Source organism: Centropristis striata, chromosome 4 (genome assembly GCF_030273125.1).
Source record: "Centropristis striata isolate RG_2023a ecotype Rhode Island chromosome 4, C.striata_1.0, whole genome shotgun sequence".
Lineage (NCBI taxonomy): Eukaryota > Metazoa > Chordata > Actinopteri > Perciformes > Serranidae > Centropristis > Centropristis striata.
This window is the reverse complement of record NC_081520.1, coordinates 12,561,565-12,577,040: the sequence shown is the minus strand read 5'-3', so window position 1 is coordinate 12,577,040 and position 15,476 is coordinate 12,561,565. Positions and strand designations below refer to the sequence as shown.

General features: G+C 43.4%; 1 protein-coding gene across 1 annotated transcript in view; it reads right to left on the bottom strand.

Moving 5' to 3' along the window:
- The window catches only part of robo1 (roundabout, axon guidance receptor, homolog 1 (Drosophila)), a 233,885-nt gene that overhangs the window by 109,180 nt on the left and 109,229 nt on the right, over positions 1–15,476 (bottom strand). The window contains exon 4 of the mRNA XM_059330821.1: positions 3,050–3,376. Within this exon, the coding sequence (XP_059186804.1) occupies positions 3,050–3,376 (327 nt within the window). The remainder of the gene's footprint in view (positions 1–3,049; positions 3,377–15,476) is intronic.

The window sequence follows — 15,476 nt, the reverse complement described above, 5'->3', positions numbered from 1 at the left end:
CTGTCCTCCGCTCTGCAGATGACCCTGAGGCACGGCCCCCAAATCTGTCAGGATGAACCCTGCCTCCTTCGACACATCCAAAGCCCGACCTTCCCCCACTTAACGAGAAAGTCAGCGGAGCCAGCTGGCTGCACATGGTGACAGAGATTTCATAGAAGCATCGAGATCAATGAGATCCTGGGATAAACTTGGCTGACTTGAGTTATATGCAATGGGCCAAATTCAAGTAAACACCCCTTCGCTTCTGTTGTTAGTGGCTGAAAAAAGTAAACTCTGCCTCTGGAGAGAGGAGACTGTGTGTGGATAGAAGGCCTGCAGCCAACCCTGTGCGGTCAGCACTGTGCAGTCGGCCAGGCCACCAGACAGCAGGCCCTGAGGTTATCGCCTGCTCAAGTGGAGCAGTGTGTCGTCCATTACCTCACTTTACTATCTCCAAGTCAGGAAAAAGGGAAACAAGCTATTCATAGAGCCTCTCAGGGCCTCCTGCACAGTGTGGGTAAAGGGAATTACTGTGACATGTCACAGAGTTTACAGTATACTGCACACATACTGTACTGTGACTATGTGTCCATCAGTAATTGGTAAATTAGAGTCAGCACACTCTCTTTTACTTTTAACTCTCTTGCAGATTTTCAGTTCATCCAGTGTTTGAAAAAAAAACATAAATAGCATGTAGCATGCACAATGTTTCAAATAATTTTTAGTAACAATTCCAATGTGGCCTTAATCTTAGTTCTTTATCAACTTGCAGCCGTTGAGCACAAAGGAAGTTCATTATATGATGTCGACATCGCTAATACAAAGAAAACAATCACATAATAGGAAAAGAATCCTATCTTAAGCTTGTTTGAATACACAGTGCAAACAGGATTCATGGTAAATGCATTAGCGCGGGCTTTGGGTTAAGAGGCTGAGATAGAGAGATTGTGGGCTGTACTGTACATGTGGTTAATGATAAACCAAACAAACTGGGTTAGCTCTCCTAGCCTGGCAAAACAGAACTTGTTGAAACTTGGATTATATTAACAATCGCTGGTGAGTAAGGGAAACTGTAAAAGCCAGGCTCTTAGAATAACATCTCCAAAAAGTTGTGTTTTTAGCTTTTAAAGTGAAAACGTTAGACGGGGGAGAGCTTGGCAATGTAAACACAATTAAAGCCACGACTTCCTTCTTCAGAGTTTCATTGGAAATTAAAAGCCTGGTTGTTCCTTCAGTGTGTAAAACACCCGGTCTATAATGTTCATCTTATAACAGTTAAGGTATGACAAGCATCTTTAATGACAACACCGAATCTGTCTCATGAGCCAGATTTACAGCTTGTAGTTTCTTCACTATGGAGTTTAAATGAAGCCTTGTAAAGACAACTCAGTGTTTCTGGGCTTTTATTTTTTTCTCTATGGCCTTTTTTCTTCGGCAGGGTTCCATACTGGTTGCTCCGACAACATAATTATATGTAGTTAAGCATGAGCTGCAGAGAGGGGAGCGAGAGACACCAACTAAGCGAGAAGGAGAGAGAGGGCTGGAGCACAGTGGCTTGTCATTATGGGTCTGTTTGAACCTTATACAGAATAAGCAGCCCGAACTTGAGACGGAGCCAGTGGTACTCTGTACTCTGGTCCTCGAGAGTCCTGCCAAGTGTCTTGTTTTTCTACTTGAAAAACCCACCTCTGAAATAAACACTGTATATCATCTACTACTGGGAAAAATATTTTTAGCATTCTGACCTGTGGAAACTTCGAATGTGCCAAACACTTTGTTACATTTATATTTCATATCATGCCTCTACAGTAGTTTGCATAATTGCATTTAAATTGTGCAGAAGTTTAATTTTTATGTTAATGAGCTTGGCTGGCAATGGCTACTGCAGGATATATGAGGACAAGACACCATCTGGACCACAACCCTGAACTGTATCTCCTCTCTGATCATCTAATGGGAGACTTTTACTCAAAATTTAACAACAGAGCTCATGGAATATATTAAACAAATCCAGTATTATCAAGAAGCATGTCAAAGTATCTGCTGTTTCTTAAAATTCCACTTAGCTGTTAATAAAGATGGAAGCCCACTTATACAGCTTAAATATGAAAATGCACAACAAGCTCTATCTGACCGACACCTCATACCCAAGACCATTATCCTCAGAAAGCCCATGCCCAACCCCACCTCCCCCCATACCCCACATTCACTCACACACGTACACATTCAAACACACACAATTCTTTCTTTCCCCCATCTTGATTAGATTACAGTGAGCGGGTTGGTGACAGCCTCTGGGCATGCTGGAGGAGCGGTTGATATCTGAGCTCTCCTCCTCAGCCTTCACTCTCAGCCAGTCAAGAGAGCAAAGAGATAATATATCTGAAGAGCTGACCTCACCAACGAAAGCAGCCTTTAAAGAATCATGGGAACAAATTTGTCAGCGCAGGTCACCACTCACGTAAAGACTAAACGATTCAGACAGTGTTTTCTCTTCCTACATTGCATACCCACTGACTGCCAAATATACTCCTTGCTAATATGTCTCCAAGCCTGCACTTGGCCCTAGAGATGCTTAAATCCACTTTACATCAAAGCTAGCCTGTTGTGACATAAGTGTGGCAGACAATAAAGGGAACGGCTGTTACTTCAATGAAATGAGCGGGAAAGCTCTTCATTAAAAGATGACTAAACACAGACGCAATGATTGCATTTCTTTCGATATAAAACCTCATATCTATCTCTCTGACAAAAAGCAGAAGCAGGGCAAAAACAGAAAGGGCTTTGTTCCCATTGTAGCTGCTGACCACCTACCATGGGCCCTTTAGAGAAGCATTCACCCCGGAATGATCAGGCCACTTCTCCCCCAAGGCTCCGCAGGCCTACGGGGACCGCTGGGCCAAACACATCCTGCCCATCTCCTAAGAGATTATCCAACTCAATGAACACATTGAGTGCAGAAACACTGAAGGAAACTGGAGCCTGCTATTCAGCTGCATCTAAACCCAAACTCTTGCATTCACACCCACACTAGCGGCGAAGAAGAAATAGGAAGACATGCTGCACTTACTGGCAACTTCCAGCGAGGCGTTGTGGCTCACTGCCTCTCCCAGGTAGTTGCGGGCAACGCAGACATAGGAACCTTCGTCCGGTTTGCTCCTCCGTCCGTGGACGATTCGTAGAAAGAAGAGGGAGCCACTGGGCAGCAGCATGCGCTGGGAACGGGGATTGTCCCTGTCTGTTTCCACCCGCTCGCCATCCTTGTACCACTCCACTGTCGGGGTCGGCCTCCCCTCCGCTTTACAGTTGAGAGTGGCGGGCTCCCCTTTGGAAACAATCAGGTCAGATGGATGCTCCACAATCCGGGGTGGGGTGTCCTCTTGGCGCAGACGGGATCCTGCAAAGAAATGACAAGAATGAAAGTTTATATCTGCAAGGATTTATAGCCTTGGATGGATTTTTAAAGGCTGTCAATAAAAATTATATGGTCCCTAGGGCCTACAGGCCTGTTGTCTTGGATTCAATAGGACAGTTTCTAAGGCAGCTATACCTTCCTGAATGCAGGCTTTCTTGAAATACCTAGCAGATACATTTTTACGATACAGGGTTAGTATTTCATCCAGTTTTTCTAAGAACCTTTTTATGTTCCAATTATTGACTAAGAAAAATGTAAACCTATTTTTGACACAATTCACAATTCAGCTCTGGGGACACAATTGTCATCTTGTTAGGATGAGTAACAGACTATAAAAACTTGAATGAATATTGATGTTCCACAAGTATGTGTCTTAACTCCTATAACATACCCTGATTTATGTATACCACATTTACATACAGACGGTATGATTTCAAAGTAGTGGAATGTATTATTCAAGTTACAATAACAGGTACTGCTGATGCAAGTAGTAAAGACCAAATAAACTACCAATCTGTGAGAGAAGACACTCTTTAATTACAGTAACAGCTCCTTTAGTAAAGCTAAGCAATACTCCAGCTATGTGACTCTGTCATTTCTCAGATCAAAGAGCAAAGAGAAGAAAAAAAAGGCAACAGTAAACAAGAATATGACACACCTTTAAGGTAAAAGGAAATTAAAAGATAAGAGATAAGATATAGATGCAGTGCATAGCCAAGGGACAAAGACAGAGCAGGAGCAGAGATTACACTGTTGAAGGAAGACCGAGCCCCCATCAGCAGTGCCAACAGCAGTGCCAAGGGGGTTAACACCCCAGTGCTATCTCAGGCCATTACTATTGCTCTCCGACCAGTCAGCTGTGGCTATCAAACCTGCTTTACATGCAAATTAGCTTCCTGTTGTTAATTCCTGAAGGGTGGGACCTGATGGCTGTGAATGCATTGTCTGCCTACACACAATAGTGTGTGTATGTGTGTGTGTGAGGGTGAAAGAGGGAAAGGGAGAGTTTTTCCCCCACTTGCCATATCTCCCAGCATAGGCCTTCGGAGCCCATTCAGGACCAATTAAAAAGAGTCTGGTCTAATTGGAGGCACAGGCCTGCAATTAATTTACCCAGCATCCCGTGAACTTGCCACACCGCCTCGTTTCTGTGCCCTCCACCCATCCCCCCGTTACCCTACAAATCTGGTGCTGAGAAGGCATCTTCCTGTGGTCGCCATGTATTTTAAAGTAAAGTCAGCAAAATCAGTGACAGCTCTGTGGAAAGATTAATCACTTCAATGCACATGTGTAGTGTGGTCAATGAAATGTAATTAATCCAGTATCCCAATGAAGGACATCATGATCATGAGTCTCCTCAAGTTATTCCTCAGCTGGGTTTTTGTCTTTTACACCTGTTTTAGGCTCCTTCTTTGAGACAGAGTTTCATGTTTACATCCTGCAAAAACTATTGGACACAAGCTGTAGTGGTTGTGTATGTCTGCAGGAATAGTGGGAAAATAATCACGACGACCAATGAGCTGCTCTTAATAAGCCAACTAGACAAGGTTACTGGCTATTTCTTCACACAAGCATTTATTTTCAGATGGCCTATGGCTGAAAATAACTAAATGAGATTCTTAAAATGATGTAATATTACAGATGCAGTGGGATTTCACTGTATTAAAAATTTGCCAGAAACATCTACTCTATTTGGAGCAATTAGACTAAAACCAATCATGATGATTAATTATTTAATGGCAACACAACAAATAAAATAAAGTCTCTCACAGAAATCCCTGTAATTCTGCACATCATTCAGTCAACACTCAGTGGGTATGAAAAACATATCCGTAGAGATTAAAGCATTTCTGAGAGATCGACACAAACAGATGGAGAATTAGAGAGAGTGGCCTATCAAGCCTTCAAATTAGTCTGCTATCTGACGCCGAATAAAGTTGAAAAAAAAATATGTCTGTGCTTCCTGGCTACTGGCGCGTCCTGAACCAACACCAGGCTAATTAACCTCCATTTGTAGCGCTCACCCATCACACACTTTTGAACCTACAGACCCTGTGCTAATGAGGCCCGGTCCTTTGGTAGGGCAGCATACCGGAGCAAAGAGCTGAGCTAACACTCCTCACCATGCTAGCATACCCAGTCCCATTAGCAGCACAGTGACTGAACCACCACCACAGCTCCTCACCAGACAAGGCAAGCTAATATGTTTTATTAAAGAGGACTTTGAAGAGCTCTGCCGCTATCTGCTCTGCCCGTTCCCTTACTGATTTAGATAGCTCCTCTCTAATTTGAAATGGTCTGAAGTTTGGGGTTTTATGGGGGAACCATTAACTATTTAGATGTGGCCCACTGTGAGGAGGGCTGTGCAGCAGGCAGGGCTGTGTTTGATCAGTGGCTGTTTACTGTAGATGATTACACCGGATCTGCATGATTAAGATGCACACTGAGAATAGCATATACAGTAGGTTACAGTATCCTGTTACAGGCAAGCTGGTAAGAATAATCAGGTAAATCCATATTCACAGTGAACTCTAATAAGTGTTTAGTTTGTGATTCCTGCATGTGTGTGTTTTAAGCAGCGAGTGGGTGCTTGATTGTATCAGTTACACAATGCTTTTATGCTTTCCTTGTTCCTGATTGAATTCATTGTGTGCATGTGTGTGCTGTGCTGATCCCCAAAGACACTTTGATTGACCCCAGTTACTTCAGCCCCATTACCCCTCACCAGGGGAAAAAGACACAGGCGGTATAACGGATTATTCTGTCATGGCACAAACTCTCCCCTGTCCCCCCTCTACAGGTGCATGCTTTAAGAGGATGGCCAACCAGCTAACTTCACTACTTCCCTATACAGCATTAAAGCTCTGAAGACCGAATCTGAGAGTGAAACAAGAGAGGAGCAGAGTGCACACTTCACCACAGAACCGAGCTGCTCCGCGTCTCTTTCTCGCTTCGCTTTGAGTCGTCTAACCCTCCCTCTATTTCAAAGCACTGCCCTTCCTTCTCCTCTGCCGCTTTCAACCACCCTCTCTCTCCTACTTTCTATCCCCCTCTTCCCCCCTTCTTCGCTTCCAGACAGAAAATGTGAGATGAGCTAATGCAATACACAGCCGCACCAAAGGGAAGCTGGGACTTCTACTGCGAGGATCTGATCGATTGGTGCCCGAGGCAAGATTCTCCTCCTCCCTTAACCCTCTCACTTGCTGGTGCGCTCTGTGTTTCTTTTTCTCTCATTTATTCACACACACACACACACACACACACACACACACACACACACACACACACACACACACACACACAAAGTTAAACTATGCTTGAGGGAGCCTTTGCTTGCTGTGGAGGTGATTAAAAAAACCTACAACTCTCTGCGACTTTGCGCTCAATGCTAAAAGCGATCTCAGTAATGAACAACAAACCATGAGAGCCCAACAGCAACAACTAGCACACTGAATGGAAAAGCCTGAGCCCAATCCGTTCACCACCACAAGGGTCCAGACCCAGACATTGACCCATATACTCACACAGTATCTGTATGCATCCTAGGACTCATAAAGACCCATGGGGTATTTGCCCACTCGGAAATTCACTCTCTCTCCCCAATCCAATCATTGATAGACAGGGCATGATCACGGGATTTGTGACGGTTCTCAATAAGCCAAGGTCAATCTGCTGTCCATTAAATCACTTGGCATACATTGTATATTAGCATTATGGCTTCAGCCTCATATTGATTCACGAGTTGATGTACAGTGGATCTATACTCCACAAGGTAAGCCTGCTTCCTCAATCAGATAATAAAATAATATGCATAAGCAGTAGACCGCTACTGATCCTGCAAATATATCATAACATAGTGTGATCTACTAGGCAGGGCACTCATACTGCACTGGACTTTATTGGGGTAACTATCTGATTTAGGGCTGCTGAGAAAAACTAATGTCATCATACCTAATACTGGGAGACATTCATGTCTTTTGGTATTGATTTAAATAGCAAGGTTAATGTATACCAAATAGATATTAGCATCTGTTTCCAAAAGAAATAAATGTTTGACAGAGTGCAAATTTGAAACGCAAAGCATTGTTTGTTATAGCAGCCACAGCACCTAGACAGGCAAGAACACTCAACTATTGCATGGAGAGGATGAGGGAGTGAGACAACAACTTGATGCAGGAGAGAGAGACAGAGAGAGAGAGAGAGAGAGAGAGAGACACAGAGAGAGAGAGATGTAACTGTAGATGTTATCAAATACAGCTCAGTGAGAAAACAGCCACTTTATACAGGAGACAAGAATATACCAAGGACAGCTCGTATTGAACCTGTGCTGGTCGTTTCACTGATAATGATGAAATAATTGAAAAAAAAATCGAATAATGGACTTATACATACAATAATAAATGGATAAGAATCCAAGTAAATCCTTTCCCATGCCACAATTACTCACTACTACCATATAAAGAACTACAATCTCCACTCCTGGAGGGGTCAAACAAACAAAGGGCTCTTATAGGAAATGTTTCCGTGTCACATGTGAAACCAGATCAACGTTATTTCAAGCTACATGACTTCACTGTAACAACCTCACTTCCAGAAGTTACGTTTATTTACTATGGTTAACCATGTACTTTTGTTTCCTAACCTTAAGCAAGTAATTTCACAGCCTAATCCTAACCTAACTGTGACTGTTTAACAATGTTAACGATGTGTTTTAAACAGCTACTGTTACATTTAGGTATCAGGACATGTTCATCTCCTGCCTGTAGTTGGGGCGCAAATTTTGAAAATGCTCCTGTGGGTCGTATTTGAGGTTAGGAACAAAAGACCAACATTGTCGTACTTGTTGTCCCATGCTATTGCTACTGTAGATTTAATAGTAGCTGAACTATTGATTGTGTTTAATTACTTAATGTCTCAGTTAGTAATGGAGGAATCTCACTCAGAACATTTACTGTCAGAGTAAATAGCCAAGATGTCAACGACAAGAAAATGCAGTAAAATCTGGTTTGAGGTGCTACAAAGCTTGCATGCCTAGGAGGCAGCAATCGATCTAACTACCCTGACTGAAAGCATAAAAGACGACCCTGGAACTACAACCTAGACTCTGAGCAGCCTCAGGACAAGAAACAGCTAGTCAGGGTCAGCTCTGTCAGAGCCAGGGTCATTGCTTAAACACAGCATGTTTGCCCTTTGCAATTAAAAGTTCATGTAAGCCCACAGGCAACATCATGTGTAGTGCATTTTTATTACTAATCACTCTCAGCATAAAGATGGAGACAAGCAGAAAAGCGGGCCAAAAACAGGCAAAAACAATCACCTAGCTGAAGTAATAAGTTCAGGTCCAGTGATTTCCCTAGCTTAAAAAACCAAATGTGCCTCTCTCTCTCACATCTCTTTTCCTTGGCAGAGTGTGAGGAGGAGGAAAGGAGCCAAGCACCTGCCCTTTACCCCAGAGAACTCACAGGGGAGAGGGACAGTGAGGCAATTTAGATCTGTTGTCACTGTGGTCCCCTGCGGTAGAGAGATGGGATAATGTGTCTACTTCCTTGAATGATAAACCAAACTTTACAATGCTGAGCCTTTCAGTCCATTTCTCGCCACAGAACAAACAATCCCAGCCTAGCCTTGCATGTGATTATATGAGCACTATTGTGGTAAAGTTTAATTTCCTCCATAAAGATGCTCAAGGTTGCAGAATCTCATAAAGACAGATGCTATAATTGGGAGGTGTTGCATGAGTCTGAGCCATATCATCACACCCCATATCAGATGTCCAGCTGAGCAACGGCAGAGATATGGAATATGGGTCTGTGATAAGGAAGGCCAAGCACAGTAGGGCACTCCCTATCTACAGTCCCATTAATCTGTGATTAGGGGACTTAAGAGGGATTTATGGCAGAGATAAGAGCAGAGGGCGTGTCCCACGGGGTAGCCAGCCAGAGACTGGAGCCACGCCTGCTCTGGACGCTGCCTGCCAATAAGTGACTGAAAGGAAAAGAAAAGGCACCCTTTTCTGTTGAATTAGAGAAGATAACGGCGAGAGAGGGCAGAGATAAGAGGAGGAAACAGAGGGAGAGACGGAAGCAGAGCGAAAAAGGCAAAGTACCGTACTTCTGCTGATCAGATGACATTAACAGGAAAGAGAAACTGAATCTTTTTACCGTTTCAACATCAGGATCCCACCCTGGAATGCGTTGCATGAATGACTTTGCCAGTTGCATCAGATCAGACCTGTTTTTAATGTTACACAAGGCTATCACTTACACTCCTAAGAGGCAGGATTAGAGCACTGTGTGTGAGTGTGTGTGGGGACCTGGAGGTGGGGTGATGGAGGGGGTTGATGGATATCTTTATGGCCTCTTTCTTTCCTCATCTCTTTGTCTCCGTTTACCAAACAGAACGGGGTACGGTTACCTCACTGATACTACAGCAGCACTTGAGAACAGATATCAGTTTCCAGAAAAATAGTCCTACTACCTTCCAAATTTGGGCTTTTTTTAATCAAAGCAAAGCTGAAACACACTACCTGAGAGTTTACACACAACACTGCAACCCAACACTACACTGTTTGATTGTTTCTCTGTATTTGCTGTTATAGAAACTAAGTCCACATGCTCACAGATGATTACAATGCTCCTTTTGATATTTGAGTGAAATGGGGCTTCTGCAGATTGCAATGCAAACATGACACAAAGCTCCTTTGTTATTATTAAGGCCAGGACATTGAACAAGGTTAAGGAAGTAATCAGAAAAAGTCCACAGACTGTAGTTGCTCTGCAAGGTGCCAATACAATATATTCATTTATTCATTTCAACAATGGGAAGGTGTGATGTACAGGGACTTTACCATTGGTTAAAAGTGTAAACCACAAAACTTGCTCCAGTTTTCAACAGCTCTGTAAATGGGGACTAATAAAATATTAAGATAAGCGGCTCATTATTATCACTGTCTTTGCCTTTGATCGTCCTGATGCTCTTTTTCATATACAATACAGAGGTGATGAATCTGCTGAGGATACCATAAACAAGACGCACTCCTTTCTTTGCTTAGGGCCACAGGTTACCACCATAAGCTCTGGGGCTGTGATATAATCACTGTTGCTCCTCATCAGGATGGGATCCAACAAAGGACCTCCTAAGCCTGAAGCACTAGCCCCAAAACAGGCTGTGTCAGCTGGGAAACACATCCCTGACTCTCCCCTGGCAGCCCAGGCCAGGAGTGAGACAGCCCCAGCAGAGTGCTCCTTTGGGAGGCTGGGGTCCATCCTGCTCTGGGGCCCCCATCTGGAGCTACTACAATAGGAGCAGTATTTCCACTTGTGCTCCAGGCTTTTCCCAAACGGGCTTGACACATTTGAAAGACACCAGGCATGATCGCATGTATGATAAAGGAGTGTTGATGCTCATGAAACACCTCTAAAGTCAACTGAAGACAACAAGGACATCTTTGTTTCATCTGCCTTTTATAAACTCATCTTTTTTATGAATGGAAAGTCCATATAGAAGGATGGTTTGCTCATTATTGAGACAAATATAGCTTTCCTTTCATTATTTATGTACCCATAGTAATTTCATATAAATTGTCAGCAACCTAACAACAAGGAGTAACTGTGAAAAGACTTGACAACAAGAAAACATAGTATATAATAATGAATTTTCAGCATAAACCCAGGGGACTCAATTGTGGATGAGTTGTAGCTCCTCGTGATGCCAAGCAGCCCCTGTGAGTGTCATTAGACACAAATAAAAGCTGTCAAATTCTGCAGAAGGCCATGAGGGCAGAATTCATTCCTGCAGGATAAACGTAGTTCCTATGGTTTATTATATCCATTCACTGAGACAAGTAGGAAATCTGTAGTGGAAAAGGCTGGAATGCTTGTTAGGAAGCTGCCTGTCAAATTGGCTCTGGAGACCATGCAGGCAGACAGGCTGAACAGAGCAGGAAGGCTGCAAGAAAAGAGTCAGGCTGTCTGTATGTGTGTATATCAGTCCGTCTAGTATCTATCAATCTTTTCAGAATGCACATGGCTTGTGTGTGACTGTGAGCAGCCTTCTCAAGTTGACCCCGCGCATTCACAGCGAGGGAAGAAACCACGGTCTGTATTTCTCATGAAAGAACTCAAAATCTGATTTCAAGGATGTCATTCCTTCAGCAGAGCAGAGATCTCGGGAAAAGAGCTGTAATTAATATGTGGCAGGCTTATACCCTCTATTAAGAAGCTTCTGCATGTGCCAAAGTCAAGGTTTGGAGCATGAGGGGGGGTTGAGGAAAAGAAGCACAAGGGAGTGCAAGTGGCCAATTACTTCTTGTTTTTGTTTTCGAACATTGCCAGTTTTTAATGAGCTTTGACCAGTGCGTTCTCAGTGATACATCAAAGCAGCCTGCAACAGCAGGATAGGAAAAGCAGGGGTAATTGAATATGCTGGTACATTTATTTCCCAACAGGGGACAGCAGGAGTCTCGCTGATGGCTTGTTCTTCCATCAACTGCTAGACTTGAAATCCTCAAGAGATTAATAGAATGTATCTCAGCAAAGCAATTTGTTTGGCATTTTTAAAAGCAAATATACAGTTAAAAGCGTGCATTTTAAATATACTTTCAACACAAGCAGATGGCTGAGACTCTAGCCCATGCTCTATATTATGCAATGATTGCAGAGGAGTGGGAACAGTTCTGCAGGGTTAATGTAAACAAAACACTAAGCTTAATTCAATTTAAAATCTGCTGTCTGCTCAGTTATGCGACCATAACAACACGGTGCGGCGGTCTACTCCTCCCAAGGTCGCTCTGTGGACTGGCTGCAGTGATTCTGCTCCATGAGGGGACTGGGATAGGTGGCTGGGCAGGCAGGGGAGGGGCCGGCTGAGCAGTGAGGAGGAAGAAGGACCAGCACACTCAGCTGGCACAGCCCAGCCACAGGGAGTATGGCATTTAGGCTCGGTGCCAAGAAAAAGAACAGCTCTGAAGAGATGCCAAAGTGAATCGGGGCAGGCACGGCCAAAAAGCACCTAATGCTTTTTAAATGTTATTTAGTTGATGGCAGCGGCTGATACCGGTCTACTATTGGACCAGTGTTGTGTTACAGTCCCTGAGAGCAGAGCTGATGACCTTATGTAGGCTATTCGAAATGTTCGGGCAAACACATTCTAAAGCAAATCTCAGACAGCTGGGTGTTGAAAGGGAATTTCAGTTACAGCATTCAGACGAGGGTACAACAGTAATGCCTGAGTGCAGAAACTTGGCACATTTCCTCACGGTGCCCTTTAGGTTAAAAGGGTAAGCACGGAGCACATAGCATTGGACCGTCAATGTGTGAAAGCCTGTGTATGTGCATGCATATGTTATACACTGTAGCTGTGGATACAAGGTATTATTAAAGTGAAACGTGGCTTCCCGGAGGCATAGTGTAGGTTAAGACTCAGTGGAGCCAGTTTCTCATGTGGCAAGATCCCAGAGACACCAGCATGGGCCTGCTGAGTGGGGCATGGCCCGGGTCCAGCCAAATGGAACACAAATCGCCCCAAACTGTTCGAAACCTGGCCTGGAAAAATGAGAGTGGGATGTAAGGCATGCCATGTGATGCACAGTAAATATTTGGTCAAAATTAATGAAGGGGGCGAAGTCTGCCAAGAAGCCTTTTTCTAGACGTCCACAGAGGGGAGACTGTGCCCAGTCTGGCATTAAAATTAAATTTCCTTCTGCAGACAACTGCTCACTGGCCTGTCTGCTTTCCAGCACCCACTTACCACGTCCTCCCCTCGAAACACACACCAACTGTCCAGGTACACAGTGTATCTAGCAAAATACTGTTTTCTTTTCATGCTGTAACTGAAAATGACTCGGTCACAAATGTATCCCAGTTCCTTAATTCACATCTGTCACTTTTTTTTTTTTTTTTTTTTTTTACATCTGACAGCAGAAAAAACTGTCAGACGTCTGAATATAATTTTGAAGAAAAGCTTCTAGAGTTGGAGACAGAGGGGGAGGGGATTTAGATCTGCACAAGACAGCTGTGATGACAAATGCAGAGAGGAAATATCCCTATCACCAACAGCCTTTCAAACTGTGGAAATAACCACCCTGAGGAGACCTCTTTTTCTTTCCACTGACACTGAATTTTATTGATTTCCCCAACTTCTACCTTAAAAAGTGATCAACAGTGAGTCAGCCAAAAAAGAGACACAATTTTCAGACAATACTTGGTTTGAAATCCATCATTAAATGCTTCATCGGGGTTTATAGGAATGATATAGTCTACCCTGTTATACTAAATAGTACACGAGCATAAGCAAGAGAAGATGAATGCAAATATAAAGCCCCTGGATGGTATAGATGTCTGAATAAAAAAACCTAGATTTCTATGCAAATTTACAAAGAGGCTCAGCTCAATCAAACTCTAAAGAACTAAAGAAAATGCTTTGAATAATGGCTTTGGCTGCCCAGAGAGAGGAAGCCAAATACACTTCAAGATGTCGAAAGCATGGCCATGATTATCATTAAAGCACTGAGCAGAGGTGGAGACAGAAGTGAATAGTACTATGCTCTGATTAAAGCACATAATGAGATGGGATAAACACTGGCTGTCAAGACTGAACGTCGGAAAGAATCACAACAGTCAAGTAGGACAGCATTTATCACGGAGCGCCTTCAGACATTCTGCAGTAATGTCTTCACAGTCACATAAAAAAAGTGAGATTACTGAAGCCAAGTGCATGTAGGGAAATAGAGGTGAGGCTCAGAAGCTAAAGTGCACTTTTTTATAGTTTGAACTATGAAGCTTGTGATTAAGACGTGCTGACAGACATACAGCAAAATGCAAAAGCAATCTTGTGCTTAAAGCCTGAAGAACCTGTCTCTCACCCGGTGACTGCGATTGTTATTCAATTAGAGCTTTCATTGTATAGGCGAGGAGAGGGGACGTGGGAGGGAGAGAGAGTAACTGCATGAGAGGGAGGATTGTACAGTGAAAGGAGACAAACAGCTGACAGGGAGGACTGATAAACAGCTCTGCAAGTCTTTCACAGCTGAAAAGTATAGTTTAAAAGCTTTTTTGAAAAGGTGAAAATCCAGAGGCTTTCAGTGTAAGTCACAAGTGTTGTTTTTGTTCAAAGTGTTACAAAAAGAAAGTGGCAACACACACACTTGGAGAAACAAAAACAGGTTGGGATTATTTATTTGTGTTCATTTCACTAGTGGCATAAGATTTAAGTAAAGAGTCACCAATTTGCAGAAAGTAGGTAAGCCTCATAAAAGATCAGGATTAGAGTTAATCTCCTAACTCAGAGTGACTGTGTATTTACATGTTGGAAATTCACCCAGTTATTTGAATCCTCCTCACCATGGTTACAGCTGAATGGTGGGAGCGGCTCCAAAAGCAGTTCTATAATAGTGAATCTCAAGGTCACCTTCTCATTAATTATGTTTTCCAGCACTTCCTCTTAAATAGAGCGCACCCCTCCTACTTTTATCACTGTCTTTGTGTGACAGAATTAGCCCCCAGGAACTCCAACATAAACTTGCTGATGCAGCGCTGGATGAGAGTGGCTTTTTTTTTAATCATGAATCTCCTGAAGCATCAACTGCACTGTGTGGATAAAAGAAATGTCTCAAAATTTAGAATAAACAGGAAATAATGTTTGGGGAAGGGGAACCTTGTCACCAGAGGGAATCTTGAGTACGACAGTGTAGCTAAGAGGGGGAGGAACCAAAGACATTAATCAACTAATTAGCAGTCTCTCTTTTAACTGCTAATTTAATCTATTCCTCTCAGCCTCTTTAATGGTATTTTCCCCTGTCAGTTATAACCAAAGAGAGGTTTAGCATTTCAAAAGTGTATCCAGGCCTTGCAATGAGAGGGTAATAGAATGGTCACAGAGGCTGGGAGGAGGCCTGAGCTCAGCGAGGGAGAAAGAAAAGAAGGATACTGGGGAGAGGCCGTCCTCAATGCCACCTCAGTCTCCCCAGTGGAGAAAATGAAAGGGAGGGAGGTCTGAGCCTTTTTAAAATGCACAAGGCAGAGCACCCCACGGTAGCATGGCTTCTCCACCACAGCAAACGCCAGGCCCAGGGCGAGCCTTCTGG